This window comes from Populus nigra, chromosome 3, assembly GCF_951802175.1.
Source record: "Populus nigra chromosome 3, ddPopNigr1.1, whole genome shotgun sequence".
NCBI lineage: Eukaryota > Viridiplantae > Streptophyta > Magnoliopsida > Malpighiales > Salicaceae > Populus > Populus nigra.
The window spans coordinates 22,402,448-22,429,740 of NC_084854.1; the positions used below are offsets into that span (position 1 = coordinate 22,402,448).

Below are 27,293 nucleotides of genomic sequence, written 5' to 3' on the forward strand. Positions count from 1 at the left end.
GGTTGTTTGGAACTCTAGAATTCCAAGAATGTCTTTGTCCAAGTTCCCTCTCCCCAACTTCTGTTGAAAAAAAGTCCTGCTAGATATTCATGGCTGTGCATTGATAGGGGGGAATGGGCATCAGAATGTTTGGGGCCATGGAACCCCCATATCTTAGAAACTTCACATTTAGTCCTACAAGTTTGAAACTTATTTAATTGTCTCCTTCAATTCAAGGCTTGTACCAGTGTTGTGCGCCCGCCCTTAAAAATATATTTGCTCTATAGTTTTTTTTTTTTATTTAACTAGGTAGGTGATCCGCGCTATACTACGGGCTGGGCCAAACTTTTTCAACCCTAAAAAAGAATATTGAAGAGAAGATAATCTGATACAACCAAGGTTAAATTAACTAAAACATAGCTTGGGATATGAGACCGAAAAAACCTGTAAAAAAAATAAAAGGAAATTGTAAAGTCCAGGGTCTAATAACCTAATGTCAAAAATAAAAACAAAAAAAAACTTTAAAAAATAAAACATTGAAGAAGAAAACTCGAGTCAACTCTGTGTAACTTGATGAGTTAAGAACCTGCGATATGAGATCAGGATAAAAAAAAAAGAATTTCTAAAGGATGACCTAGTAATAAAAACCAAAGTACAATAAAAAAAATGAAAAAACCCTGAGTCAATTTGGGTTAACTTTACCAACCCGCTCTCAGAATAACCAAGCTGTAAGAAAAGTGAAAAAACAATAATGCTCAAGGGAAAATAATTTAATACAAAATTAAATAAAATGTCTAGGGATGAAATTGAAAAAAATCAAGCTTAAAAAAGTATCAAAAACCAAATAAACAGTAATTAAATGAAAGAGGACCCAAATCGATAAGATTACAAATCGGAGGACACAATTGTTTTTTTGGAAGTTCAGGCGTGTTCTCCTATGAAATGAGATAGAAAAGAGAGAAGGAAAAAACCTCCACCGCAACCTAACTGGACCTCCTCCATGAGCATGCGCCACATTGCCAGAAAAAGAATGACGCGCCGCTCCCAACGTTGCGGCGGAAGTAGGACTTGGGCCACCGCACGGTCCCTTACGCGCCACCTGAATGGCACGAAGGTCATGATGCACTGACACATCTTTTATAATAATATTCAAAAACATAAAATTACCAAACTATCCATGACAAAACCTAAAAATAACAACAAAACCAAAAAAGAACAAAACACCTTCGCAAATAACCTTTATTCTTCGAATTGCAAGGTTAATTATGCTATTTTACTGTTTTTAAAAAAGGAAAAGACAGAGAATCCCCTCCATGCATGTATATTTTTTTTCTCATCCAATAGCATGACTGTTACTCTACTATTCATTAAAAAAAAAACAGAAGAGCCCCTCACCTAAATAATTTTTTTTTTGGCTTTCGTGGGCAAAATAGTCGTTACATTGTAACAAAAAAATGTCCAGACCATTTTTTCACAATCAATTTTGCAATGACGAATATATCTCATGGAAAAAACATTTCTACCCCTAATTACAAGTTTGATCAATTTTGTTAGCAGAAAAAATTATATTTATATTATTCTAATCCACAGTTTTTGATATCTAGGGCCACAATAAAGTTTTTGATATCTAGGGCCACAATAAAAGTATGAGCTCATTTAGTTTTTTTTTTGGTAATTTTTAAGTTTATCCTAGTTTTTTGTATTGTCCCGTCCTAAAGTTTATAGTTTTGATCCTAAATGCATAAAATGATAAAATTGATGATGGTGTTCATGTCCATGACATTATAAAGGGGGGTGTTTGCCTCGTGGTTCCACAAGAGTGTATTAAAATTTTAAATTTTTTTACTTTGAATTAATTTGTTTTAATGTTTTAGGATTTTTTGATGTATTAATATAAAAAATAAAAAATTTTAAAAAATTATTTTAATACATTTTAAAATAAAAATAACTACCACCACCGTCTCGAACACCCCTAAAGTAAAGAGAAACTTTTTTTCTTGTTTTGTATTTTTTGGTTTTTTTTTTATGTGTAAGATAGAGAGAATCGATAGGTTATAGATCAATACGGTCACTTATTTTCACATTTTTTAATCCCATCTTGTTTCAAGAAATTAAGGCTACTATTAACACAATATATATACAATTTGATTTCATGACTTTTGCTCTTGATCACGTGCATCAAATGCACAAGGCAGCCACTAAATTAATGGGTCAACACAACCTAGCAAGCTAAATATAAATAGCAAAGTGGGCAATTCATGCCCGCGGAATCAGATCCAATAAAGAAAGTTGCAAATATTCTATCATTGAATGACTGAATCCAAGCATTCTCTTATGCTTGATTGTCTCTGTATTAGTGATCAGTTTTGCATCCATTTTAACCCGCCCCCAAGTGGTCCTAGCTTGCAGGTGCATGCTCGATCATGAGGAGGCTTGAAAAAACGTATGGGAGCAGAGGATTATTCATGGGAGATTAAACTATATCCTTGTTCAAGTAAGATGTCTCTTGTCTTGATGATCTTCATCTTCGTGAATGGTCTCAAGTCGCCCATGCACTGTGGTGCCCACGACAGCATTGTTCCTTAACCGACAGCTTGGAATCAACAAAGAAAGTAACATATCACGATGCTTATCCACATTGATCAGTCAGATTTGAAAGCAGCCAAAGTTTTTCCAGAATAATTGCAGCTGGCTGCGTTGGTCTTGCTCTAGTGGGTACAAGATTCGTTGCCCACTTTCGAGTTGTTTCCTTGTTATACTTGAATTGAAAGATTAATACTAGCAATACAAGAGCAATTTGGATGTGATTTCTTCTCTATTTTTTTTTAATTTTTTTTTACGATATTGAAGGCAATGTAACCTTGCAAGACGTAATTATAGATCTATTGCATGATGGACCCCAAGCTAGTTTGACTAAATTAAAGCTACCTCTTGAATCTTTGATACATTGAGCAGAATAAGTACTGTTGAATCTTGTAGATCCGAAGGAGAGCTTGTTGAGCATGTATGTATTCTCATAAAATTACATTTAGATTGAAATAATATAAAGTACAAGATGCTTTATATATATATATATATATATATATATATATATATATATAATCTTTCAATGATTTTGATATTTTCATTTCAAGATTATCAAAAAAAATTATTGTTTTTAGTCCAGAAAAAATTAGCAAGGGACTGTGTCACTGCCGCGAGTGGTCATGTGGCAGGCCATGTGGACGTTTATTAAAAGGAATGGGGGCAGCATGCTGTGCTCTTAATTAGAATCATGCCGACAAAATGCTTGCCTTTCAGACTCAGTCATTCATATCTCAACTCATAATGTTGCGATCATTACTCCAAAATCTTCCCAAGGCAAAATCTTCGCCAGATTTTCTTGCCTCGAGCACGTTACGTAGTTATTTCCTTGATTCGCACTACTTTGTCAGTGTATTGCTTGTCTTCCGCTTGCAGGTTGAATAGATAAAAATTATGAGGGCAAATTGGATAGCCAGCACAGGAAATACAAATAAATAGGAAGTCATACAAGACCTGAAAATTTTTTGGTGAAATTGTTTGAGAATATTATGTTTAAGACGCGTGATATTTAATAATATTATATTTTAGAACCTTGATATTATTTATAATTTTGTTGATTAAACGTTGTAGTTTTGAACTATGAAATACATTAACAAATCATTATAAAAAATATCTCTAAGTGCTTGTTTGATATTGTAATACCAACTGATTTTTAATGTTTTTTTCTCAGAAATATATCAAAACATAATATATATATATATATATATATATATATTTTATTTTTTAAAATTTATTTTTAATATCAACAGTTAACACATTAAAATAATCTAAAAAGTAAAAAAAATTCACGAAAAAAAAATTAAATTTTTTTAAAAACCTGTTGCAGAAACAAACATTCACTAAAACTTTCTGAAAACGCTAAGATATAAATAATTTTCTTGTTAAAGGAGTCTATTTCTTTCTCAGGCTCTCATTTCCCAAACGTCTCGAGCAGTTTAAAAAAAGAAAGAAAAAAGGCTGGGAGGTCCAAAATACATGGGCCTCAAATTGTACCCTAAGAACATCTAAAATGAAACAGCATGGATCATAGTTTCAGTGTCATTGTGGGCTCCAAGTGGAATTTAACCTCAAATTTTACAAACAATCGCTCCTCTCTCCAAGCATGTTCTTTGTTCGTAAGCCAACTGTTTATTCCAGCATTTTCATTTAGCCAATTTCAACCCTTTTCTCTTAATTTATTCTTAATTTTATCCTTGATTGCATTAAACTAGTTCCTCAATTATAATTTTTATATTTGAAATAAAATATTAAATCATATAATTAAATTCAATTATATTGTTTGAAATACCAGGGGAAATGAATTGAATATCAATCTTGACTATTTCTTTTTGTTACAAAAACAAAACCTTGTACTTTTTAAAAATAACCTAAACCATAGGTGTTTTGAAGAATATATAAATAGAAAGGGGATCACATTGTTCTTTCATGAGCACGATTCACTAACATGTTCAAATATTCAAAAACTAATGCTGCAATGTTCCATCAGTTGCCTGCATAAATCCTCCTGATTCCACCCTGTTGTATATGTTCTACCGCGAGTTTGTCATTGTGCTTTAGAAAAGCAGAATAAATATAGTACATAGATGGAGCTGAGACAGTATCTTCTGCCATGGCATTCACCATTGTTTGCTGATAAAACTCATTATATACTCCACAAATAACCATATATCACACATAAACGAAAAACGTTGTGGTTCACATCTGGGAAACTAAAGGAAATCACCATTGTTTGCTGATAAAAAAGCTTGGACATGGAAATCCAAAAGCTTGATCTTGGAAAATGTAACTGTCACCTTAGATATTGCTTACTAGTCACAAATGCGTGAACATCTGAGCATCATAGACACGCATACCACCATAACATGAAAAATGAAAGAAAAAAAGGTTCATCTATGCCAACCCTTTTGAGGGAGATTTAGGGATAGCACTTCATCAAGCTTTCTCTGATAATCTTGATCGAATTCGGATCTATCCAAAGCATTCAACTCATGATATAGTTCCTGCACAAGAAGAGAGATTTTAAGGTGGGATCACAGGAACAAAAGCTAAAGCTTCTTAACACCCCAAATACAGTTCAACATTCTTCAACTGTAGTTAAATAAGCCAAAAACTGAGATTAGTTAAATAAGTTAAACCCAGAGCTGCAATGCTCACATGGACTATGCGTACCAGACTGAAACGAGCGATTAAAAGGAAATCAACAATGCTTTTTTTTTTCCCCTCCTCCTTCTGAGAATTCGATATTTGAAGTTAATTAATGAAGCAAATTCCAACAGTAATTATAGCCAATGACCAAGTTTCAACTAAGACATTCTACGTACAGACACTGATCAACAAGTAGCAGCATCCCAGAAAGACAAGACACAGCACAGCACAATTACCTATATAAATGCAAGCATCGTTTTTACAATTGCCCTCCATGTTTTTAAAAATTATATTTTGTATCCTAAACTTTGATATAAATTACATTTTATATCCTAAATTTTAGTTTATTTTACACTCACTAATTACATGAACTGTAATTTTTGAAAATGCAGAAAATAAGTGTAAAAATAACTAAATTAGATAATGAAAATAATTTTACCTATTATTTTTCCATATTAATTTTTTTAAAAATTATTGTAGCAAATCAAAGTTCTCCCCTCTAATTTGCCTTGGCATATTTTATTCAGATACAATAATTAATTTAATCATGTGAATTGCTCCAAACATGCTATAATTAAAACGGAAATATGTCATCATCCTCTAGAGGTTATACACAAGGTTCGAAACCCAGGTCTTGCAAGGGACGACAATGTTTACACCATATGCAAACTATCATCCTCACAGTCACTTCCATGGAATAAAGTTCAGACCTCCAGCAGTAAATGTGATTCTTATTCCACTATAATTAAATCCGAGACTATATATCGTTGAATTATAGTTATCAGATCCGCTGACATAGCTCACAACCTAATCAAACTTGACAATGATTTTTTTCTTGGGATAATATTTTTCTAAAAAATCCAAAAACTAAATCAATAAACCTATGAACATCTGGCAACCAAAAATTGAAATCAATTAATAGGGAAGATGATCAATGAATAGTTACCAAGATGATTGACTTTTTATATATATTAACGAAAAGTTACATTTTAAATTACTAATAAATCTATTATTATTATCGGGAGACAAATCTCAAAAGGTCAATAAGTTAATCATGTCAAGGGTGACGAATATTACTAGTCAATCACACATATAACCAACAGACTTGCCATTTGCCATCTTATCAATGAGATCAGAAGCATCATGATAAAAAAAATCAGAAACATCCAATCCATCTCAATCCACTGTCCGAAAAAAACCAGAACAAAATAAAAATAAAAGGTCGGCTTTTTGTCGGCAAACGACCTTTTCTCTTTCACTTACTTTCTTGCGTCTTAAAAAGCAGAAAAAAACATCAACATCTCCGGTCCAAAACAAAAAAATATATGAAAAAAGAAACTTTGATTACAACGAACACCAAAGCCAACTACCATCAAAAGCAACCCCTAATAAACAAAAACAAAGAAGTAGTGAGCAAACGCTTTTATAGCCAGAAAACAAGAAGCGCACACAAGGAAAAGGAAACTTCTCCCTTCTTCTGTTATCATTCATACACACTACTCCTTTTACATTCTTTCTTTTTCACCGTGTACTGATTAAAAACCACAGAATGTCGTTTTTTGTTGGATTGATTATCGGTCTTGCTGTCGGTCTAGCATTGATTGTCGGTTTTGTTAAGTCTGAGAATGCAAGATCCAAGCTTCGGTCTGAGCTTGTAAGTAGCTTTGTTGGCTTGCTTTGATGTTAATTAAGTTGTTTTGATTATAATGTTAGCCTCTTTTTGTGTTTTTTGTTTCTGGGTTTTTGCTAAGTTGTTGTGAAGTTTGCATCTTTATGTGTTTTTGATTTCTTTGTATTGATTTGGTTTCTGGGTTCTTGTTTAATCATAATTTCAGGCAACAACTATAGCTGCTTTTGCAAGAATGACAGTGGAGGATTCAAGAAAGATCTTGCCAGCTGAGTACTACCCTTCTTGGGTTGTCTTCTCTCAGCGCCAGAAGTTAAGCTCTCGTTTACTCTTACTCTTCTTTGTTTGGTCTATGTATATGTTATCTATGTGTCATTGAGGTTCTGATTTGATTTGATTTTTATTTTTATTTCTGCAGTTGGATTGGCTTAATCAACATCTTACAAAGATCTGGCCTTATGTTGACCAGGTATTTTGCTTTTGTGGGGTTTCACTTTTTATTTAGTTTATAGCATATGACATAGTTACGGGTTGTTCTCAATTGGTTCTGAGAAAATGAATTTATCTATAATTTTGGTGTGTGTAGGCAGCTTCTGGGCTGATAAAGGATTCAGTGGAACCTGTCCTTGAGCAATATAGACCGATTATATTGTCATCTCTCAAATTTTCGAAGTTTACTCTTGGTACTGTTGCGCCCCAATTTACAGGTTGGTTTGGTAAATTTCTTTTTTTGCAATTGATATGCAATTATTTAGGTATTTGCTATCGTGCTTCGATTATGTTCATTTGCAATTAGAGATTACTTGATAGGTTAGTTGCTGTAGGCGTGCAGCCTTTCATCTGGCTTTTGCTGTGCTCTACTGGTCCATTGTGAGCTGATTGCCAGCTTCTGTTGGAGACTTGTTTCAGAGATTTCTTTGTTTTCATCATGTTCATATGGCCAAAATGGTGGTGCATGTGTAGGTTCCCTAGTTCTTGCTAGGATATGATCAAATGTAGAATTCGGTTTTCTGTGTATTGTAATATTGTCACATTATTTTCTGTAGATGATACAAAATGACAATCCTAAATCAATGTTATTTTTAGGAGTTTCTATCATTGAAGATGGAGGCAGTGGCATCACCATGGAGTTGGAAATGAACTGGGATGGGAATCCGAGTATAATACTTGATATTAAGACTAGACTTGGCGTTTCTTTGCCTGTACAGGTAAAAAAAAATCAGAATATCACTATATCAACCTTTTAAAGGAAATCTAGTAGAGAATGTAGAATCTTTATCCTTAATTTTGACTTGTTGTCCGTACTTGTGCTGCTGAAACTCCGCTCTACTGGTTGAACCATAATGCATAGGCCGCCTATTGTGTTTTCACATCCGTTACAACTTTGAATGTTGTGATTAGAATGGGACTGAACTCAAAAACTTGATACGGTCCTAATAAGCATTGCATTAGAAGACCTTAGTTAATAAATATTAGATTTGTATCATCTAAATAAACATTCTGTAAACTAGAAGATGAAAAATAAATATCAACCTTTAACTGTTCTTTTGCTCCCAACAATTTTAGTTTCTTGCGTGAATCTTTAAAAATGCTACAAAATTATCACCCGACTCTGCATCTTTCAACACAGATTTCTTGAGTAAGCACCTGAAACTTAAGAAGTTTCCTGCCCGAGAACATATTTTATTTTGCTTCCAAAACTCTTCAGCTGGTCAAATGTAGAATGCTGGGACCTCCCTCCCGGCATTTACATGTTTCAGCCAGACATCTTATTGTGATAATGTGCTGTCTTTCTCTTTGTTCAAGATTTTTTTGTTGTATCCCATAACTTGACATTTAATGCAGCTTATCATCATCTCATGCTTTGCCCTTTCTCTGTCTGTCTGCATTTTTTTTTCTTTTTTTTTTTCCTTTTCTTCTCTCTTCTACTCAGGTAAAAGATATCGGATTTACTGGGGTTTTCAGGTTGATCTTTAAGCCACTAGTTGCTGAGTTTCCTTGCTTTGGAGCTGTTTGTTGTTCTTTGAGACAAAAGGTGCAGTATCTGTTTTCAAGTGTTAGAATTTTTTATTTTTATTTTATTTTATTTTGGGGGGAGGGGGTAGAATATTTTACCCGACTGTTATTTGAATATAAAATGTCTAGTCTACTAATTACTGCCATACATTAGTATGCTACTTTGTATCTATTGATATATTTGGACTGTAGCACCAACCAACATAGTAGCACACATAGACATGATCAATTCTATATTGCTCCCTTTAGATCAACCAATATCCATTTTTCAATCATATGCCTAAGAAATTCTCTTTCTTTTATTTCTTCTTTCCTTTGCTTAATATAGAAATTTAAGACGTTTTTTGATGGGACTGGGAGTTTGAACTGTCATTTGAATGGGAATTGTAGCAGCATCAGCATGCAGCCCAAATTCTAGGTGCGGATTGATCCTAAGCTTCAACATAATCTACTTGACAATAAAGAAGTGAATTTAGAAAAAATAATAAACCGTGATGATGTGTTCTTTAGGCCTCTATCTCTCTCTCACGTGCACTCACATGCTTGTGCGTGAACACACTGAGCAAGTACAAGTTTCAGCGTGGATGTTTCCTGTCTTGCAGAAAAAAATGGATTTTAAACTTAAAGTTGTTGGTGGTGACATATCAGCAATTCCAGGACTTGATGATGCTATTCAGGTTTGTACTACCCATTGTTAGCCTCCTTCCTTTCATCATGTGATAACAGAACCCATTATCATCTTCCCTGATTTCATTATGTGATAATGTATTATTGTCTGGCTCTATCAATTAACATTACTTCCTTTTGAATTCTATGGATTAGAAATAGCTTTCCTTTCCCATTGATAATTTTTAGTTTCGATTTCACATACTTTTCCTTAAATTTTAACTGGCCAACATAGAGACTAGTCTTGTTGTTCAAAGTCAAGTACGCTAAATTCTCTTATTAGATTATAGTTGATGCATTTAATTCAAGATGAGATTAAATTTTCCAGTTTCGTTGTCATTTAAATCAGTCTTAACTGGTGGACTTCAGGTACTTCATCTCTCTGTTGGTACTGAGGTAGATTCCGTCGAAGAGATTAAAGTGTATGAGTTATTACTTCTTAGTTTAGGTCTGTGAAAAGACATGTTCTTCATGGCTTTGCGAATGATTTGAGACCAAAGATTTGGAAGGCCCGGTTGAATAACTAATTGGAATCTTGTCACAGGGACAAAGTGTTGTGACAATGTCGCGAGTTCTTGAATTGAAGTTGCTTGAAAAGCATCTATTGCTGCAATTTGGGATTGATCCTCGTGATTATATATTCAAATATTATGTTGGTCTTTGAAGGCTTTTGACATGGGCTGTATTGTGATAGAAACTAGATTATTTTGAGTAGGTAAATTGTAAATACAGAAGCATGTTGCTTTTGTTTCATTACAGTGTGTGTGTGTGTGTGTTCAGGCATAAGCAAATACTCTATAGCATATTTATGGTGCTTGTGGAGGATGATGGGATAATTTTATTTTTTATTTTTCACTATAAAACACAGAGCTTTACTTTCCAGATTTATGTGACAACATGATCCAAGCATAATAAAGCTGCATGTTCACCCATACAGGAGACAATACAGAATGCTGTTGAAGATTCTATTACCTGGCCTGTTCGGAAAGTTGTTCCAATTTTGCCTGGGGATTACAGGTATGTCAGTGCTCAGCAAGAGATGGAAGCACTTTGATTGCATTTTTCACTTTTCTTTCCTAATAAAAATTACTGTGTGTTTTGATTGCTGGTCTCTCATTATTCATTCTGTAATTGTAGAAAAGCATTTGAGTAATTTTGAATGATTAGTTATAACACCATGGACCTATCACCCTAGAAATACTTAATGGAGTAGCTTTTGGGGTATTGGAAGTAATTTTTATACTAGAAATCTACCTCACAAGAACTCAATTTAGGATTTGGTTGTCAGATAAGCCATTCTTTAGACCTGGTATTCTTGTGAGGGCCACACTCTGTATGTATACCATTTTCACGCACTCTTCAGACTGGCTGCATACATGTCAGTTTGACTTGACAACTGTTCCCAAGCAAACATGGAGTTGCATGAGGTGGCTGTGGTCCAATTTTTTATACCTTGCAGGCATATTACCAAAAAAATGCTAGTAAGAGTTGCTTTTGAGATCATCAATTAATGCAACTCTTAATCTCCTTACACGCTCACCAAGGGTTGGACTTGGCACCTTGTGTTAAGTTCTCATGCTTGAGTATACAATCTCTCTCTCTTTAAATACTTAGTTGAGCTGTCCAGAAGTGGTGATGGTTCATTTTTTCCTTTCAATTAGCTATAGAAGGTGGAACCATAGGACTGCTAAGAAGGGGTATTTGTGGTGGTTCATTTTCTCCTTTCAACCTGCTAGAGAGGGTGGGACCATGGGAGAGGAGGCAGGGTGTGGTAGTGGTTATTGGCTGCATTTGTTTTTGTTTTGTCAATTCATTGAAGTAGCTAATAATGTTATTGTGCAGTGACCTGGAGTTAAAGCCTGTGGGAATATTGGAGGTGAAGCTTGTGCAGGCAAAGGATTTGACGAATAAAGATCTCATTGGGAAATCTGATCCCTTCGCCAAGTTATACATACGCCCTTTACCTGATAAAACGAAAACCACCAAAATAATTGTGAGATATTTTTATGCATTTTGGTAGTGTAATTTAAAACAACATTTTCTCTTGAGGGGTTTTGTTTTACAAAACTTGATTTGAAATGAATTCGTTTTTTCTCCTGTAGAACAATGATCTGAATCCAATATGGAACGAACACTTTGAATTTGTTGTTGAAGATGCAACTACTCAACACTTGGTAGTAAAAATTTATGATGATGAGGGGATACAGGCAGCTGAGCTCCTCGGGTGCGCCCAAGTAAAACTAAATGAGCTTGAGCCTGGTAAAGTGAAGGATTTGTGGTTGAAGCTGGTTAAGGATTTGGAGGTCCAACGAGATAATAAAAACAGGGGGCAGGTGAGAACACTTGTCACTTCCCTATGGAAATACATTATCATGAAGACTCTGAGAGACCTTTTACATCCCAGGGTAATACCATGAAGACTGTTCATTTGTATTGTTGTCTCAACTATTGTTTGATTTTAGGTGCACCTGGAACTTTTGTACCGTCCTTTTGGTATGGAGAATGGCCTTGGCAACTCTTTTGCCTCCAGCTTCTCAATGACTTCTTTAGAGAAGGTACTTAAAAACGGCGCAAACAGTATGGAAATTACTGGAAATGTAAATGAAGTCACAAAGAAGAGAAGAGAGGTTATCGTTAGAGGAGTTCTCTCTGTCACTGTCATTTCTGCAGAAGATCTGCCAGTGGTGGATTTGATGGGTAAGGCTGACCCCTTTGTTACACTAACAATGAAGAAATCGGAGATGAGAAACAAAACCAGGGTAAAGGCTTCATTCCAAACCATGAACAACTTCTTCTTCTTCTTCTTTTTGAACTGCTGTCTTTCTTGAGATTTCTTCATTAACCTTGCCTTTCCACCTCTAGTTTTTTCTGTTCCTTATGCATTTTTTATGGTGAAGGAGACCCTTGAAGAAGGGGATTTTATTTATCTTTGCACTTCTACCTCATGCTCCTAGCTTCTTAATATCTTCAATGGTTACTATTGCTCTCTCTGGCTTCAGAGTATAATTTACTTCATTGTTAATTTCCTTTTCCAGGTTGTGAACAACAACTTGAATCCTGTTTGGAATCAAACTTTTGACTTTGTTGTTGAGGATGGACTACATGATATGCTTATTGTCGAAGTTTGGGATCATGACACATTTGGGAAGGTACAAAGAAAAAAAGAACTATCTGCTGTTATTTTTCAAGTTCTTTATCATTTACTTACGTAATGGTACAGTTGTGATCATTATAGGCCCATAGTCCTGTGGTTCATTTGCATTCTCGCAATTATCCCCTAGGTCGGCACTACAATGACCTGAGTTGATCCTAGGTTTGTTTTTTAAAAGAAAATTTTTAATAACAATCTTTGTGGGTTGTTAGAGATTAATCAAAGCTGCTCTTATTGTCTGTGGTTTTGAAATTAGAAAGTTTTAATAAAATCCTTAAAATCTACTATTCTTGATATTTTATCTTTTGATGCAATCGTCAAAATGCTTGCTGCTTGCACATTATACTCCAAAATTAACGTGTTGGTAATTATATGGTGGGGCTGACTTCTGAACTGGATGCTTATACGGTTCCTTGTCCATCTTCTCTATTAATTTTCTGATGTTAAACATATTGGCCAAATGAGTGGCTTTAATACCAAGTAAGTATTGGTCCCTAAACCACTACTACGTGCATATCTCACTATGGGAGTGCAGTTGTGGTGCCTGAGCGCACTTTTTCCATCGGGATATCTGGTGCTTGGCGTTCTCAAACTTTTAACAGAAAGCTATCCTGATATATAACACAAATCTAGTTGCTTCGATGGATTTAGAGACTGCTGCATTGTGCTGCATGCCTTTGCTGACCTTGTGTTGCTGTAATGAGTGCTGACACCATTTTTGGGCTTGATTTTATTTACTTCAGGATTATATGGGGAGATGCATCCTGACTTTGACCAGGGTTATATTGGAAGGCGAATACAAAGATTGCTTCCAACTTGACGAGGCTAAATCCGGAAGATTAAATTTGCACCTCAAGTGGTCGCCACAGCATATTTATCGCGATTCTTGAGTGAACCTGTCGAGTAGCAGACCCCAGACGGTGAACCTTTTGAAAGAGGCTTTTTCTTCTACCCACTCCATAGATGCATACAGAGAACATTACAGTCATTCTTGCGTACAAGTTAATAAATCTCGTGCCATGTATATGCGAGGAAACACCTTTAGTGTAAATAACTTTTTGCTGTGGTCTAAAGGAAAAAGGATTGAAGTATACCAAACAGGTAGATTGGTCGAGAGGACAGTAGGAAGTGCTGTACCATGAGATTGTATGATTGTCACAGGACAAGCCACGAGTTGAATGTTCCTCGGGAATGATGCTAATTCCCATGATTGAAGTTATTCCACTTTTTTTTAAAAAAAAAACTAGCAACATTCGATTATTCCTGACTGTTTCTGGTACGTAGCAAACCAATTCATATTAGAAGGCAACTAATACTGAGTAAGTTCTTACAAATACTACTATGCCAACCAGTTCCCCTCCTCATCCAGGACTGAAACTAACAAAAACCTTGTCAGAATCCATTCACTCGAAACCTTTACCAACCATTGAACGAGGATGCCTCATGTGGGTTCTCTATATATATGCAATAACACTAATAATGTTAACTCATGTAAATAACCCAAGTATGCAAAGAATATATTTGGAAGATAATGTTTTTTTTTTTAAAAAAAAACATGTGCTTAATTATTTTTAACCATCATAAAACAACGTGATCGAGCTTTTCGTATTTTTATCTACGAAAATTGGGCACTAGGGATTGCTTTTCATAATTAAATTTTGAGCTTTTATAGTCAAAATAAAGTGCTGATAAGCTATTTATGTTCTGAAAATCTTGCCTATTCACTTCAATTGTTTTTGAATATCTTTTCGATATTCTATATCTTAGGTTTTTTCAAAAAACTAAGAAATTAACATCATCAAATATACATATTTAACACTTGCGTGTTTCTGTGCGTGTCTCAAGGACATGAAGGTTAATTTCGCTTCAACATGTGAGCATATACTACTAGCTAGGGCCCTTATATATATATATATATATATATATATATATATATATATATATATATATATATATATATATATATATATATATCAATGATGATAGATGAATCACACGTTAATACAGTTAGTTCTCTACATTAATTGATCCTAACGTTACAGAAAATATTATCTTTTACAGTTGACTAATTAAATGATAAATGATTTTGTTAATTTTGTTATCATTAAAGATTTTAATTCAAAGAGAGGCATACCTAAAAAGTTTAGTTTCTTGGATATACTAAACTGATGTGAAGGGCGATCCTTTGAAAAGAAAACTTAGTCTTGTCCGATGCCTAAAATGGTTGAGGATATATGATATCGTTATATATATATAAAAAATAAAATAAAATAAAATAAACCCTTATTAACTCATGGAATTATTCGTTTCATATTATCCCAGAAGATGCCAATACAGCATCAATATTCATGCACTGGATCTTATGATTAGTGGCTTCTAATGAAGAACAGGAAGGAAATCTCAATTTATGGCTCTAAAATGGCGTGTTAATATTGTGCACAAATTAAGAGTTGGTGCATGCCACCCTTATTCAGTATGTTTGCGAGATCTTCTTAGAATCAAACGGATTCTCAGCCAAGAAAACGAACTACAACTTCTGTATCAAAATCCCATATTTAAGTTTACATCTCTCCCGAATTCATTTCATTAATTAGCAGTAGAGCTCCAAGTAAAATTCTTCAAAAACCTAGCGACGAAATATCCATCTAACATTGGCGAAAGATTGATCTTAGAGAAGGTGTGATTGCTCGCATGGCCTATATAAAACGGGGGGAACTCTGATGCTTAGAAAAATACAAAACACAAATAGGGAAAGATCATGAAGGTCGACCTTTACGCATTAAGATCCCATGCATCAAGTTTCGCAAGGTCATATGGAGAGAGGAAAAATTGTGCATTGACATTATAAATTAGAAACTAAAAAGGACAACCAAATAACTAAGCATGTTTTTGTACGTATCTTTAGTTCAATGTGAAATCCAAACACATGATGAATAAAAACAAATAGAAATAGGTCAAGCATAAACAACTAGCATGCTTGTAGTGTTCTACTAGACAATATTAATTAATTTTCTAGAGCTTGAGTGACAAATCAAGTCCCGAATCATCTGTTTGATAACTTTTTGGATGGTCAGTTTGCTGGACATGATCAGTACCGGGAGGCTTGTTGATTGCAACGGTATTGGATGATGGAGAAGAAGCAAAATTTCGAAGGAGATTGTCCTCAAACCTTGAAGAAGATGAGGAACTAGAAATTCCAAATCCACCACTAAAGGCATCCAAACTCTCTGTCGTTAGTCTACCATTCGAAGGTTGTGTATTCATCGTAGTTTGCCCGGACCAGCCACCATGGGCGCCGTAGCGAAGCCCTATGGGGGATGTCCATGAATAAGGAGGCGATGTCTTGTGAATCAAGGAATCCAACCGTACCCCAAGTGACCTATTTAAAGATCCATAATATGGGTTTGTTGAGAGGCTTGAATAGGGATAATATGGCAAGTGTACCAAAGCACCCACATCCATCTCTTGACGCCTCTTGGCTAGTGTCCTCTCCTGTTTGTGTGCGTTTTGATGCCCACCTAAGGCTTGGGATGTGGAGAACTCTCTCTTGCAAAAGTTGCAAGGGAAAACCCTAGACTCGGTTTGCTTCAAGGTCTCATCGGTAGACTCTTTAGCAAGAGAAGAACCAACATTCATGGGGCTAAATAGATTGAATTCTAGCTTCGACCCGCGGATCGAATTATCTCTAGAAAGCTTCAAATCCAGCAAAACACGAGCACTCGATTTGGGAAGGAGGGCTGGTTCAGATCCTTGGACAACTTTCTCTTTCATATTCGTATTGACCATCTCTGTTTGATCTAGTTCACTACCATCTCTATGTGGTGTTCCTTCCGAGGTTGCTGATATGCTAGAACCCTCAGAGGGGCACCTTTCTGTACCACCTGTTTCCATTGAGAACTCAAGAAAGGTCAAGCTTGAGTTTGGTTTGGCATTAAGATTGTGAAAAATGTTCCTCTTTTTATTGAGTCTTGAATTAATGTAGTATCTTTTCATGAATGGAAAGAATCCCATTGTGTGGTTATTACAATGCATCAATTGAAAAAAGGGCTTGAATGATGACGAAGCTTAGAAGATTTTGTTTCATTAAAGAGGATTCTCATACAAATATTCCTAATATGTAATTGAACTCCTGTGAACAGGGCTGCACAATCAAAGAGTCAAACTTTCGTAAATGGGAGCGAATGCATGATTTGGTGGTTTTCTGAGCATTAAGGAAAGGAATTATTTGCATTAAGGGAAATTATCTTTCCAGTTATGCAGTTCTTATTTATTTTTTTGGATAATGACTCATGGTAAAAGATTAATGCTTGCGATATCAATATCTTGTAGAGGTTTTTCCAATGCTAAACTGGACTAGGCGCGTGTTAATATAATGCATTTGCTTGCAAAGAAAAAAGCCCTTGATAGCATAATCTGCACACCTTGATCATTTCACTGGATTCTGTGCATTTATGGGACAGGATATCGCACTGACAGGACAGGCATTATCCATGTGTTTTTGTTAAGGAACCATTACAATTGCAAGATCAAAATGAATCTCCATTCAGAATGCTTGATTAACTAACATTCCATTTCCATCAATCTTGCCGAATACATCTGGAGATAGCTTCCGGAGTTCTTGAAATATTGTCAGTAACTTGAAACCCAGCCAACAACAGTCCTCAAATGATGCTTCTTCAATTTTTTTCTTCTCAGATTACTTCCCCTGTGTAGACACATCCCAACTTTGTAAATATTATCTCATTAGCAAGATAAAATAAAAACTCTGATTACATTCTGATATGGATGATAAATTGCCAGTGCATAATAGTTTTAGACTTCAAGTTATACTTCTTCATTACGAAGGCTAGATTTGTGAGTAAATTTAAATTTCTAACTATTATGACTATTTACTACTGTCATTATTTATTCCTTTCAATAGGATAACATGCCCTTGTCAGCGTATCTTCAACATCAATACTGCTACTACTCCATCACAAAAATAAATAAATAAATACTAACAAGCTGTCTTTCTCTGTTAATTGTTCCATGCAGGGGTGGAACAAGAATTTTAGGATTGGTGGGGGCAATACGAAAAAAAGTTGGATAAACTTGAAAATAAAGTGATAAAGGGGGAGCCATGAAGATAATACATAATTTTGGGGGGTAAAAAGTACATATTTCCTATAAAATAAGCCTAAACAAAAAGGATATGATTAAAACTATTCCAAAATTTTAGGACCAACATGTTAACCAAACACATAGACCTCCCCTGGTTCCATGCTCTTCTTGTACGAATATCAGTGTTGCCAGAAATGACAATTTAGAGAACATTGCTTACATCTGATTTTTCAGAAGCAGAAAACTTGTCTTTTTCGACCAAAAACACAATTGCTGTTATATTGTGGGTACATTGAAAAAAGTGGTAAATTATACTTACCAGTACTGGTTGTGTAAGACAAATGCATCAGTTGGCACTTTTTTCCCATCATCATTGCGGTTCCAATGGTAGATTGCATGTGTCCTGTTCTTTATCTCCAATGTAGAGTGCCCATAACTGGCTTCTCTGAATGCCGAGTAATCTGGTTGTGGATCTCTAAACCTGCAGGATGAATGCAACAATTATTTAATACCACCACCAGCAGTGTTCTCTATAGGCAGAATCTTTTCCCCGAGTAGCTTCAGTTACCTTCCGGCAAGACCTTCTTGATTTCCTCCATCTCCGACAGTAATGTAGACAGGGGCAGATTCATCTGCTGCCGGAAAACGGTCACCACTAGATACATTGTAGTGTATGTTTGAGACTCGATACTGAAATTGGAAAAAACAATTTATGAAAAACAGTGTTTTTCTTCTAGTCCAAGGAAAGATATTTGTCAATGGAATTGTATAAAATTGTAAAACAAAATTCATGACATACATCCACTATTTATTAGCATGACTAAATGATGATCAAAAGAACTGTGCTTCGGAATTACAATTTGTTTAGTTGATGACAAGTTAAAAGTTAATTGGATTTTGAATGAACCACCAAACAGTTTCTTCGAGAAATTCTTTTTTTCTGAGATCTTAACATACAAACATTAGCAACCAGATTGTAAAACAAAGGGAAAAACATATGAGGAAAGAAGCATACTGATCTTTCATAAGCATGGACATGCCCAGCAAAAACTACATCAACTTTGTAACGAACAAACCACTTCTCAAAGACTGCCCGCATACTTTCACCTTCCATGAAGTGTGCTTCGTTACTGTTGTAGATGGGGATATGCATAAGAACAATGAGCCAAGGTGTCTTCTCCCTGTCAACCCTTTTAAGTTCTTCTCTGAGCCATTCCCACTGAGGGGTATATTTCACTGTTCAAAAGTTCAAATGAAATTAGGGATATAAATGACACAGCTCTTCCCTTAAAAAGAACGCTATATATTTCTCTGTTACAGGGGTTTAATTATTCACTTTGGTTTTAGCGAGAGAGGTCAAAGTCAAACTACTTGTATTTGCTGAGAATTTTACTTGAAACATAATTTTAACGTAAGCATCTCAGAAGACACGTTTGTGGAATGCACTGATTTTGCTTGGTAGATTTCAGGCTGTCCCCATATTAACATTTTTATACACCAAGGTCTTGAAACCATAGCGGGTACCAACATGTTGACAGAACAGGGAGGAAAAATACTACAAATACTCCTGCTAAAAATCCTTCACTTTTAATGATAATGCATATCCTCCAGGGAATGTAGATAGTCCTCGAGGATTTTCAGGAGCAGCACAATAGATGCTACAAAATCAAGTGGGAGATGCTAGCTAACCTGACAAATTGAGACATTATGACTGCTGGGAAGAGATCAAAAGTGTAGGCATTGTAAGACAATTCGATGACTCGTGCTTTTAACGTGCTTGAGACAAATTGTGTAGCTAGTTTTCCCTCTTCCAGCATTATGCAATTCTATAGCAAGGCCAAGGGAAACTGCTGCACAAAGTGCAGTACCAGTGAACAACCTTATGAACAGGCCAAGCACCCATGGTGCAAATTGAACAATAGGAATTTTTACCATATAAACACTCTAATCTGAGACTGTCCTATGACTAACATTAAAATCGTGAAGTTTTCTTGACACTGCACTTGGTCACAATTTAAAGAGAAGTTTTTCACCTGTCACTTATAAAATAGTTTCCTCAGGAAATTTTAAGAGGCTGCCAAGACTTCCAGAATCATGCTGGTCAAAGAACCTTGTCAAAACCTTTCACCGTATGTGATTGACATTATTAATATCAATCACATAAGGTTCTGAAGTAGTAAATTATGAGATGGGAGAATGGAAAATACTCGTGTTTATGCTCATAAACTATGTCATTGAAAATTAGTGAACTCCCACTGTGAGGTAGGAGAGGAATAGAATGTGATTCATTGGACTACTTTAGTGTGGATCCATAAAACAATGCACCATAGGATGACTGCTGAATTGATATCAATGTAGAGAAGGGAATGAAAAGTTACCGAAAGAAGAATAGCTGGACAGCACAATTATATGAGCAGATGCACGTCTAATGGCATACCAGAAAGGGCTGCTGCTTTTGGAGGCTAAATGAGGAGTAGGGTATCGATTAAGATAAGATTTGAAAGGAATAACTTCTCCCTGTACATATGTTACAATTGTAAAGAATTAGGAACTGAACAAGAACTTTAACTTCTAAGGAAAACAGATTTCTACATGTGAACTATATTGCTATGCATTGCATGCTGAATGTATGAAATAAAACAAAAAGGAAAAGAAGAGACAAAAAAACACCTAATAAATTATTTAGGTTATTAAGGTCCACACACAGAAGCTGAAACTCATGTCTTGTCATGCAAACTGTCAGTAAATTTGCTGTATTCTTTGACTTATTGATATTTCATTTCTTAAGGACTAAAAAAATTTGCAAATTAGGGAAAAAGCAGTTACAGTAGGTTCAATGGTACAGTTAGTTAAATCATCTTATATAGGTGTAGCTGGACATGGGAGTTTACAATAAGCAACAAGGATATACACAAGGAAAAATATCTAACAGAAATTGAAAAGATCAAGTAAAAAAAACTTTGCATGTGTCCACAAGACTATTCCATGCTTATGGAATGGAATGAGAACAATGGTACTGTAGGAACAACGAGAAGCAATAACCTGTAAACGGTCCAGAGAATGTTTACTGTCAGTGTTACCAATTCAGTATGCAAGTTCTTTTATTCATTAGACAACATATATCAAGAATTCAAGATAGACCGGAAGTTCTCATAGCACCGAAAAGTTAAGTTAAAAACTGAATGATGACATCGTGACAGAAAGCAGTGCAAATTGATGAATGACTGAACACTGTACCATGTAAGGCATGTACTCTATTTCATGATTTCCAGCAGACCACATCCATGGCTGATATGCTGCACTGCGCTCAACAAAACGACCCCAGCTATCCCACCGTATACCAACATCATTGTATTTATATCTATCAGCATAAGCAAGATCTCCAACAAATAATACCGCTTGAGCTCCACTCTGCATGTAATGCTCAAGTGTAGACAGGGAATTATATGTCTGTCCCAAGTCACCTGGAATAGAAAAGGAGTAACGTATTATTGAAATTCATAAAGAAATGGATCCAGAGCCTCCAAGCAAGGGACCTGCCCCATTGGAGATACCACAACCTCTGGGTTCTTTAAAGAAAGGTAAGCCTTTTATCCAATGACATGCATACAGAGAAAAGAACTTATGGATATCAACTTTAAGGCAATAGAATAGAAAAAAGGAAGAGTAGAAGTATCATGATTAACGCTGCAAAAAGAAAAAGGCCGTGATTAGATAGAGGAATTCCCTTGAGAAGTTGGATTTTTGAGAAACACATGACTCTGGCATGCACAAACCCTAGCCGGTTCTTTAATTCCAAATAACGAACCTCTCTTTCATTGTAACATGCCACGTTTTAGTTCAAAGACATAAGAAATTATCCATGGCACATTCTGATAGTCTTCTCTAAAACTTATATATTGGGTGCCCATCAGGCAGGGGAAATATTTTGTCCAGGTGAAGTACTAATTTCCTCCAAGTTCTGGAAATTTCAATTATCTAATTGTTTTTTAATAGCCATTATCATGCTTCACGTAACAGAACCATGTCAAGCCTAAACAGCACAGATTCCATCAAATATATGGTACCAAAGTACATATTTATATATATATATATATATATATATATATATGAAAATCAGCAGTACATATCGAAGTTCAACGCAGCTTACTATTTTAACCTTTCAAAAATTTTACAACGGTCCCTATAAGACTTTGTAAAGAAGGGAACAACTCACCAATTATTCCAAACTTGTAAGGAGTATCTGGATTGATCTTTGGAGGTGTTTGGAACCAGAATTCTCGAGAAGAATCACCGCTGCCAATCTTGTAGTAGTACTTGGTCTCATACTGGAAACAAGAAAGAAACTCAAATGGTTACTTCTTAAGCAGTTGTGAGCCAAAAAGATTTCCAAATTGGTTGTGTCAATTGGCGTAGCATGGAAATTCAATTGGAGCATGTTTATATCCATACTAACTACTCAAAAGTCATTCTAATGTGTTTGGCATAGCAGAAAACCCCCAGAGTGCCTTTTTAATCTATTTACTATATGAAAAAGCTCTGCCAAGATCAGAACCTGTTAAAGTTGATATATAAGAGGGTGAGAGACTTTTTTCAAGTAATTTCTAACACAATAATTTACTATGTCAACTTGCAGTTGGTAATTTGTATGTTACTCAGAGAAAAAGACAAAATATTCAGCAATTCATCAATTTACCTACTTCCATGGTTCAATTAGCAGTTACCTCAAGGCCATCAACAAGGCACTGATGAATGTAGCCAGACTTGTAATTGTAAAAGGTATAATTTTTCACTGTCCCCTCTGCAGTAAAATCATATTTCTTCTTTGACACACCATATTGCACTTTGTTGGTGCCTGGTTCATCAGGTGTCACCCACGAGATTATTACAGCCTTTCCGTTGTAGTCACCTTGGGTTATATGTACCTATGGTTAAAGTAATTCAGGAAAATATGGTTAAATAACAAAGAAATAACTATAAAAAGAAACAAAATGCAGATATATATGGTAGACGATATTCATCCCATCATCATCTGAACAAAATGATTCCAGGACTCTCAATTGAATGAAAAGTGTGCTTGTGGTAACACAGTTTAGTAGGTTTCAAGATATATTAACCTCGTATTGTCATAAACACCAATCAGTAATCTTTGCACTTGAATGCTACTTCATTTGTTGTAACACCTCTTTACTTTAGTTTTTCTTTTAGAAAAAGGACCTAAAACCTATTTAACAAACAGAAGTACTTGATTACACTAATCTACTTGCTGTGAAAAAGGGGTCCATATCGAAGGTGTAAGAAAGACAATTAGAATATGCACATGCACCAAAACGTCATTTCTTTCCCTTTCCATCTTCACGTAATTGCATGATAATTCCATGGAGCATTAAATATGGGCAGAACAGACAAAATTATCAAGCAGATTCATATGCCCATATGCAATCTCACCACAGATCTTTTTAGCACAATATATTCCAATTGCTTACTTGTTGTGGTGCATTATGACCCTCTGGGACTGCAAATACTTCATTATCAAGAGGGATGTCAATAGATGGCCATTCTGACCGAATGAAATCGCTCGTTATCCCAGCATTTCCATTCTTGAAAAAGCCCGAGAAAATGACGAACACTAGTATAAGTTGAAGCAATATGGGCTGTGTCTCAAAAACCTTTGGCATGATTATTGATCAATCAGCCACTAACAATTCAATAGCTGCATCCCATAATCAATGAAAAATATCAATCACAACGGAAAATCAACAAAAATAGCCTACTATCCATGTTCAACTAGTAATTCTCCTCTAAAACCATATTTTTCAATAACAAATAATTCAACAACTGCACGCCGAATCAATGCCAATATATCAATAAATCACAAGGACAGATCAACAAAAAAAGGAAAACAAACGCTATTATCAATTTGGACTATGATTTCACTCTGGAACCATATTTTCATTCCAGGATTTCAAGACTGCATAAATTTCAAAATGAACAACCTTTTCTAAGCTCTAAGCTCAAATAATCCACACCAACCAATTCTTTGTACAGTCGATTTCCAACTCTAAAATCAAACAAACACAAACCGTTTTGAAATCCCTCTAAAAGCATCAAAAGAAGGGAGCAAAAACATTACTTGCAACAAGAAAAATGGCTGACAAGTTCTGTATATTTCAAATATAACCAACAAAAACCAAGAAATCAAAGTCAGCCAGCAACGAAAGAAGGCTAAACACGTTCCTCATTCTAAAACGAGCAGCAAATCAAAACATTTCAGAAAACAAAAACCAAATCATCCACATAATAATAACATATAAAGAACAGCAAGGCAAAAAGAAAAACAACAACCTGAGCTAATAAATTTTCAACATCATCGTCATCATTTTAACCATTGAATTGATGAGGAATCGTACCTTAGAACATTAATTTGAAGAGGGTGGCAGAGGTGGTCATATGATGATAATGTCTGTATCAGACTTTATATGGAGAAAGGGAAGAGGAGGAGTAGGTTAGCCGGGAAGAACGTGGTGGCGTGACGTAAGTTAATTAGATAGAAAAGACAGTTTGTCGTGTGGTTTATTGATTGCCTTGGAGCCAAGAATATATGTGGTAAGTTGCAGAGGATTGATTACATGGCAGCCCATAATTGGTAGGTTTCCTTCCTTGCAAGGTCCAATGGCTCGTGTCTGCAATACGATATAAGAACTCATGTGTGATTCAATCCTAAGGATGTGCTTTTGGATGAGATAACGTCAGAGTCATTTTCTTTTTCTGGGCCATGTCCAATATTCCACATTAAATTAAATTAAAAAAAAAAAAAAAACTAAAACGGAAAGGTTGTCGTGATAGTGTTAAACACTGTTCATTCCATAATGAACTAGAGTAGTGTTTTTTATTGTTTTTATTTTGGTTGCCAAAGTTCTTTTTTAATTGATTGGGTCCTTCGATTGTAAAATTGATAGCCAATTACTTCTTATTTGCTTTTGTTATCTTAGTGACAAGCATCTGCCCTGGTAAAAACTCAGATTGAATGGTCTTTTCTACCATAGAAAACGTTGTGTAAACACACACAAAATGGTCTTTTCTACTGGCTGCATTGTTTTATTCTTTCCTGTTATTGTATGAAAAAAATGGAGGGGAAGGAGATAAAAACTTGTTGAAGCCACGTTTGGAGTCCAACGCCACCACACTACTCTAGAGAAGGAGCTCGAGAAGACAATTTCGACAGTTTTTTTTATTTGGTCCCAATTTTTTTATAACTCTTCAATTTAATTTTAAATTTCATCTAGTTGTAGAGACCCAATTGAAGCTTATATGGAAAGAGAGTAAGGGACCTCATTAGGATTATGTTTATGACCTGAATTTTATAGGTTAACTCATATTGACCGGGATCGAAATAATATGACATAATTTTTATATTTTATCTTCAATTCTTTTGTACCTCTTCAATTTAGTTCGAGACTTAATCCAACCCGAGATCAATTAAGATCCAATTAAGGCCCAAACAAAAAAGGAATGAAGGAAGGAAAAGGAAGGAGACATATTGTCCAAGTAGATTAACTCATTGCAGCCGTGTCTATTATCAGGTCGTAAGTTTCGCATGTTAACTTGAATCAATACAATATGTCATCATCTTTTATTTTCACTCCTTAAAATTCTTTTGTGATATAATACTTTAATAATCTTTTGTTTCACATTTAAGCTGGAGTTAGACACAGGTTAAAACGACATCAGCGTGATTTTTTAAAACTCAATCGGCACTTGAACATGGCAATTAGTTTGCTCTTGGGCTACTAGGTTGAAGAAGTCACACCAATTTGTTTTTCATTTATTAATGCACATGATGATTAATTAATTTGATCCGATACATTGGTAAAAATTTTATTTTTTAATTCAAGTATTTCATCACATACAGAACAAAATAATAACACTCATATTATTTTATATAATAATTGGTTTTTGATCCGAGTCGTGGTGAAGCATGAGCCTTAAGCCTATTCTACTCTAATATCTAAATTCTAAACTAAACCATCATATGTGATATGTGGTAGTAGTTAGTTCTATATCAAAATGGATTTTTTTAAGATGTATTATTAATAATAGGAATGAGAATGATTATTTTTAAAAAAGATGACATAGTATTATATTTTACAATTATGATGGATAGTAATCACTTTTACAGTCATAAGGTTCACTATTTTCTTCATTATCTCTATCGCTATCATTGTAAGTGATGGTATTGGGTTTTTTCATGTAATAGTAATAACAAAAAAATCCTATTATTATAAATGATATTAGGAGAGATTGTTTTCGGTTCGATTTAGTTTTTATTAAAAAATAGTAATCAAACCAAATTTTTGTTTTAAAAAAACCGAAACTGATTCAAACCAATCGGTTTCTATTCGGTTCGGTTTTTTAGGAAAAAATTGATTCAAACCGGTTTGGATCGGTTTTTTTGGTTTGACTTGATTTTTTTTATTTTTTTTTTGGTTTGGTTTCGGTTCAGTTCGATTTTTTCAATTTCAGACTTATAAAACCAAAATCGAACCAGTCGGTTTTTTCAAAATTTTAATCGATTTTTTTCATAATTCTGGTTTTTTAATTATTTGTTTTCCAATTTTCTCGATTTAATCGATTTTTTTATCTTTTCCTCACCCTCTAAATGATACTTTATCGTTAATTTTCGTCACCTTCGTTAATTTTCATGCTGTCACCACCATAGTTATATCTATAGTTATTATCCTTTGTTGCTTCCATAATTATAAGCTAATATTGTCAATTTCTCCTCTCTTTACTATTATCACCACTCTTATATTAAAGAGTCATTCTTTTAAATAGAAAACAATAATTAAACAATTTTAAATGTTTTTTTTATTCCTAACGAGAAGGAAATTAGAGTGAGATTATTTCAAGGAGGGTGGGAATAAAAGTAAAGTAAGGGAAGAGGGTCATAAATCAAATATGTGAACTTTTGGGAGGGTATAGTTGAAAGAACCCTTTAATATAAGAATTAAATTGCATGTTATATAATTAAAAAAAAAAGAATTGCATAATATAAAAGAAGGAAAAGCCTTGTTGAAAAATTTGCCTTGTCTTTTGTTCTTCTGAGTTGCTATTCTAATCACAGTTTTGGAATTGAAAAGTCATAAAGGTTTTGTATTATTCACCCCAAATCCTTCATTCTCAATCTTTTTTTATTTAACATTGTATTTGGTTAATGTTTATTTAAAAAATAGAAATGAAAAAAAAAATATTTAATTGAAAAAATCAGATGAAACATAAAATAAATTTATCTCTATTGTAGTTTTTAGAGTGAAAGAGATATATTTATTTTATTTTTATTATTTTTGTATTTTTTATTTCAAAAAAATAATCAAATAGTATCTAAAAAATTCTCGATTCTCTGAGAAATTATTCAATACTCTTTTCTCATGTAAAAATAATTTTATTGACAATTTAATTTTAAGTGAGAAAGATGATTTCATTGAATTTAAAATTACTTGGGCTATAGCCCAAACCAGCAAGTTC

The 27,293-nt window shown here is 34.5% G+C and overlaps 3 protein-coding genes across 4 annotated transcripts; 1 reads left to right on the plus strand and 2 right to left on the minus strand.

Moving 5' to 3' along the window:
• Positions 1–6,370: 6,370 nt before the first annotated feature.
• On the plus strand, positions 6,371–13,928 carry LOC133689244 (synaptotagmin-5-like). Its single transcript, XM_062109044.1, has 13 exons — positions 6,371–6,862; positions 7,044–7,146; positions 7,252–7,304; positions 7,422–7,542; positions 7,922–8,043; positions 8,769–8,870; positions 9,454–9,528; positions 10,455–10,534; positions 11,360–11,510; positions 11,620–11,850; positions 11,980–12,276; positions 12,553–12,666; positions 13,412–13,928. Exons 1-13 carry the CDS (start codon positions 6,758–6,760, stop codon positions 13,556–13,558), a joined length of 1,701 nt encoding a protein of 566 aa, XP_061965028.1. The 5' UTR covers positions 6,371–6,757; the 3' UTR covers positions 13,559–13,928.
• Positions 13,929–15,680: 1,752 nt separating this feature from the next.
• Positions 15,681–16,559, minus strand: LOC133688808 (zinc finger protein 3-like). The gene has a single exon (XM_062108421.1). The coding sequence runs from the start codon at positions 16,557–16,559 to the stop codon at positions 15,681–15,683; it is 879 nt and encodes a 292-aa protein (XP_061964405.1).
• Positions 16,560–17,072: 513 nt separating this feature from the next.
• On the minus strand, positions 17,073–24,442 carry LOC133689245 (bifunctional purple acid phosphatase 26). Of its 2 annotated transcripts, none has more exons than XM_062109046.1 (10): positions 24,114–24,442; positions 23,255–23,481; positions 22,493–22,693; positions 21,985–22,096; positions 21,006–21,232; positions 20,147–20,285; positions 18,784–19,004; positions 18,337–18,458; positions 18,088–18,249; positions 17,073–17,373 (listed from the first exon to the last, which is right to left on the minus strand). In XM_062109046.1, the coding sequence occupies exons 2-10, from the start codon at positions 23,444–23,446 to the stop codon at positions 17,298–17,300; spliced, it is 1,452 nt and encodes a 483-aa protein (XP_061965030.1). In that variant the 5' UTR covers positions 23,447–23,481; positions 24,114–24,442; the 3' UTR covers positions 17,073–17,297. The 2 variants fall into 2 exon arrangements, with proteins under 2 accessions (XP_061965030.1, XP_061965029.1); XM_062109045.1 differs by having other exon boundaries at positions 24,179–24,441.
• Positions 24,443–27,293: the final 2,851 nt, after the last annotated feature.

What these genes read in the sequence shown, in the direction of transcription:
- LOC133688808 (XM_062108421.1), bottom strand. Translation starts at nt 16,559, where the DNA reads ATGGAAACAGGTGGTACAGAAAGGTGCCCCTCTGAGGGTTCTAGCATA.
- LOC133689245 (XM_062109046.1), bottom strand. Translation starts at nt 23,446, where the DNA reads ATGCCAAAGGTTTTTGAGACACAGCCCATATTGCTTCAACTTATACTA. An exon ending in GTCATAATGCACCACAACAA is followed by an intron (nt 22,694 to 23,254) that starts GTAAGCAATTGG and finishes CTTTAACCATAG; the next exon opens with GTACATATAACCCAAGGTGA. An exon ending in TCCATGCTTATGAAAGATCA is followed by an intron (nt 18,459 to 18,783) that starts GTATGCTTCTTT and finishes TTCCAATTTCAG; the next exon opens with TATCGAGTCTCAAACATACA.
- LOC133689244 (XM_062109044.1), top strand. Translation starts at nt 6,758, where the DNA reads ATGTCGTTTTTTGTTGGATTGATTATCGGTCTTGCTGTCGGTCTAGCA. An exon ending in TCTGGCCTTATGTTGACCAG is followed by an intron (nt 7,305 to 7,421) that starts GTATTTTGCTTT and finishes TGGTGTGTGTAG; the next exon opens with GCAGCTTCTGGGCTGATAAA. An exon ending in TGTTGCGCCCCAATTTACAG is followed by an intron (nt 7,543 to 7,921) that starts GTTGGTTTGGTA and finishes TGTTATTTTTAG; the next exon opens with GAGTTTCTATCATTGAAGAT.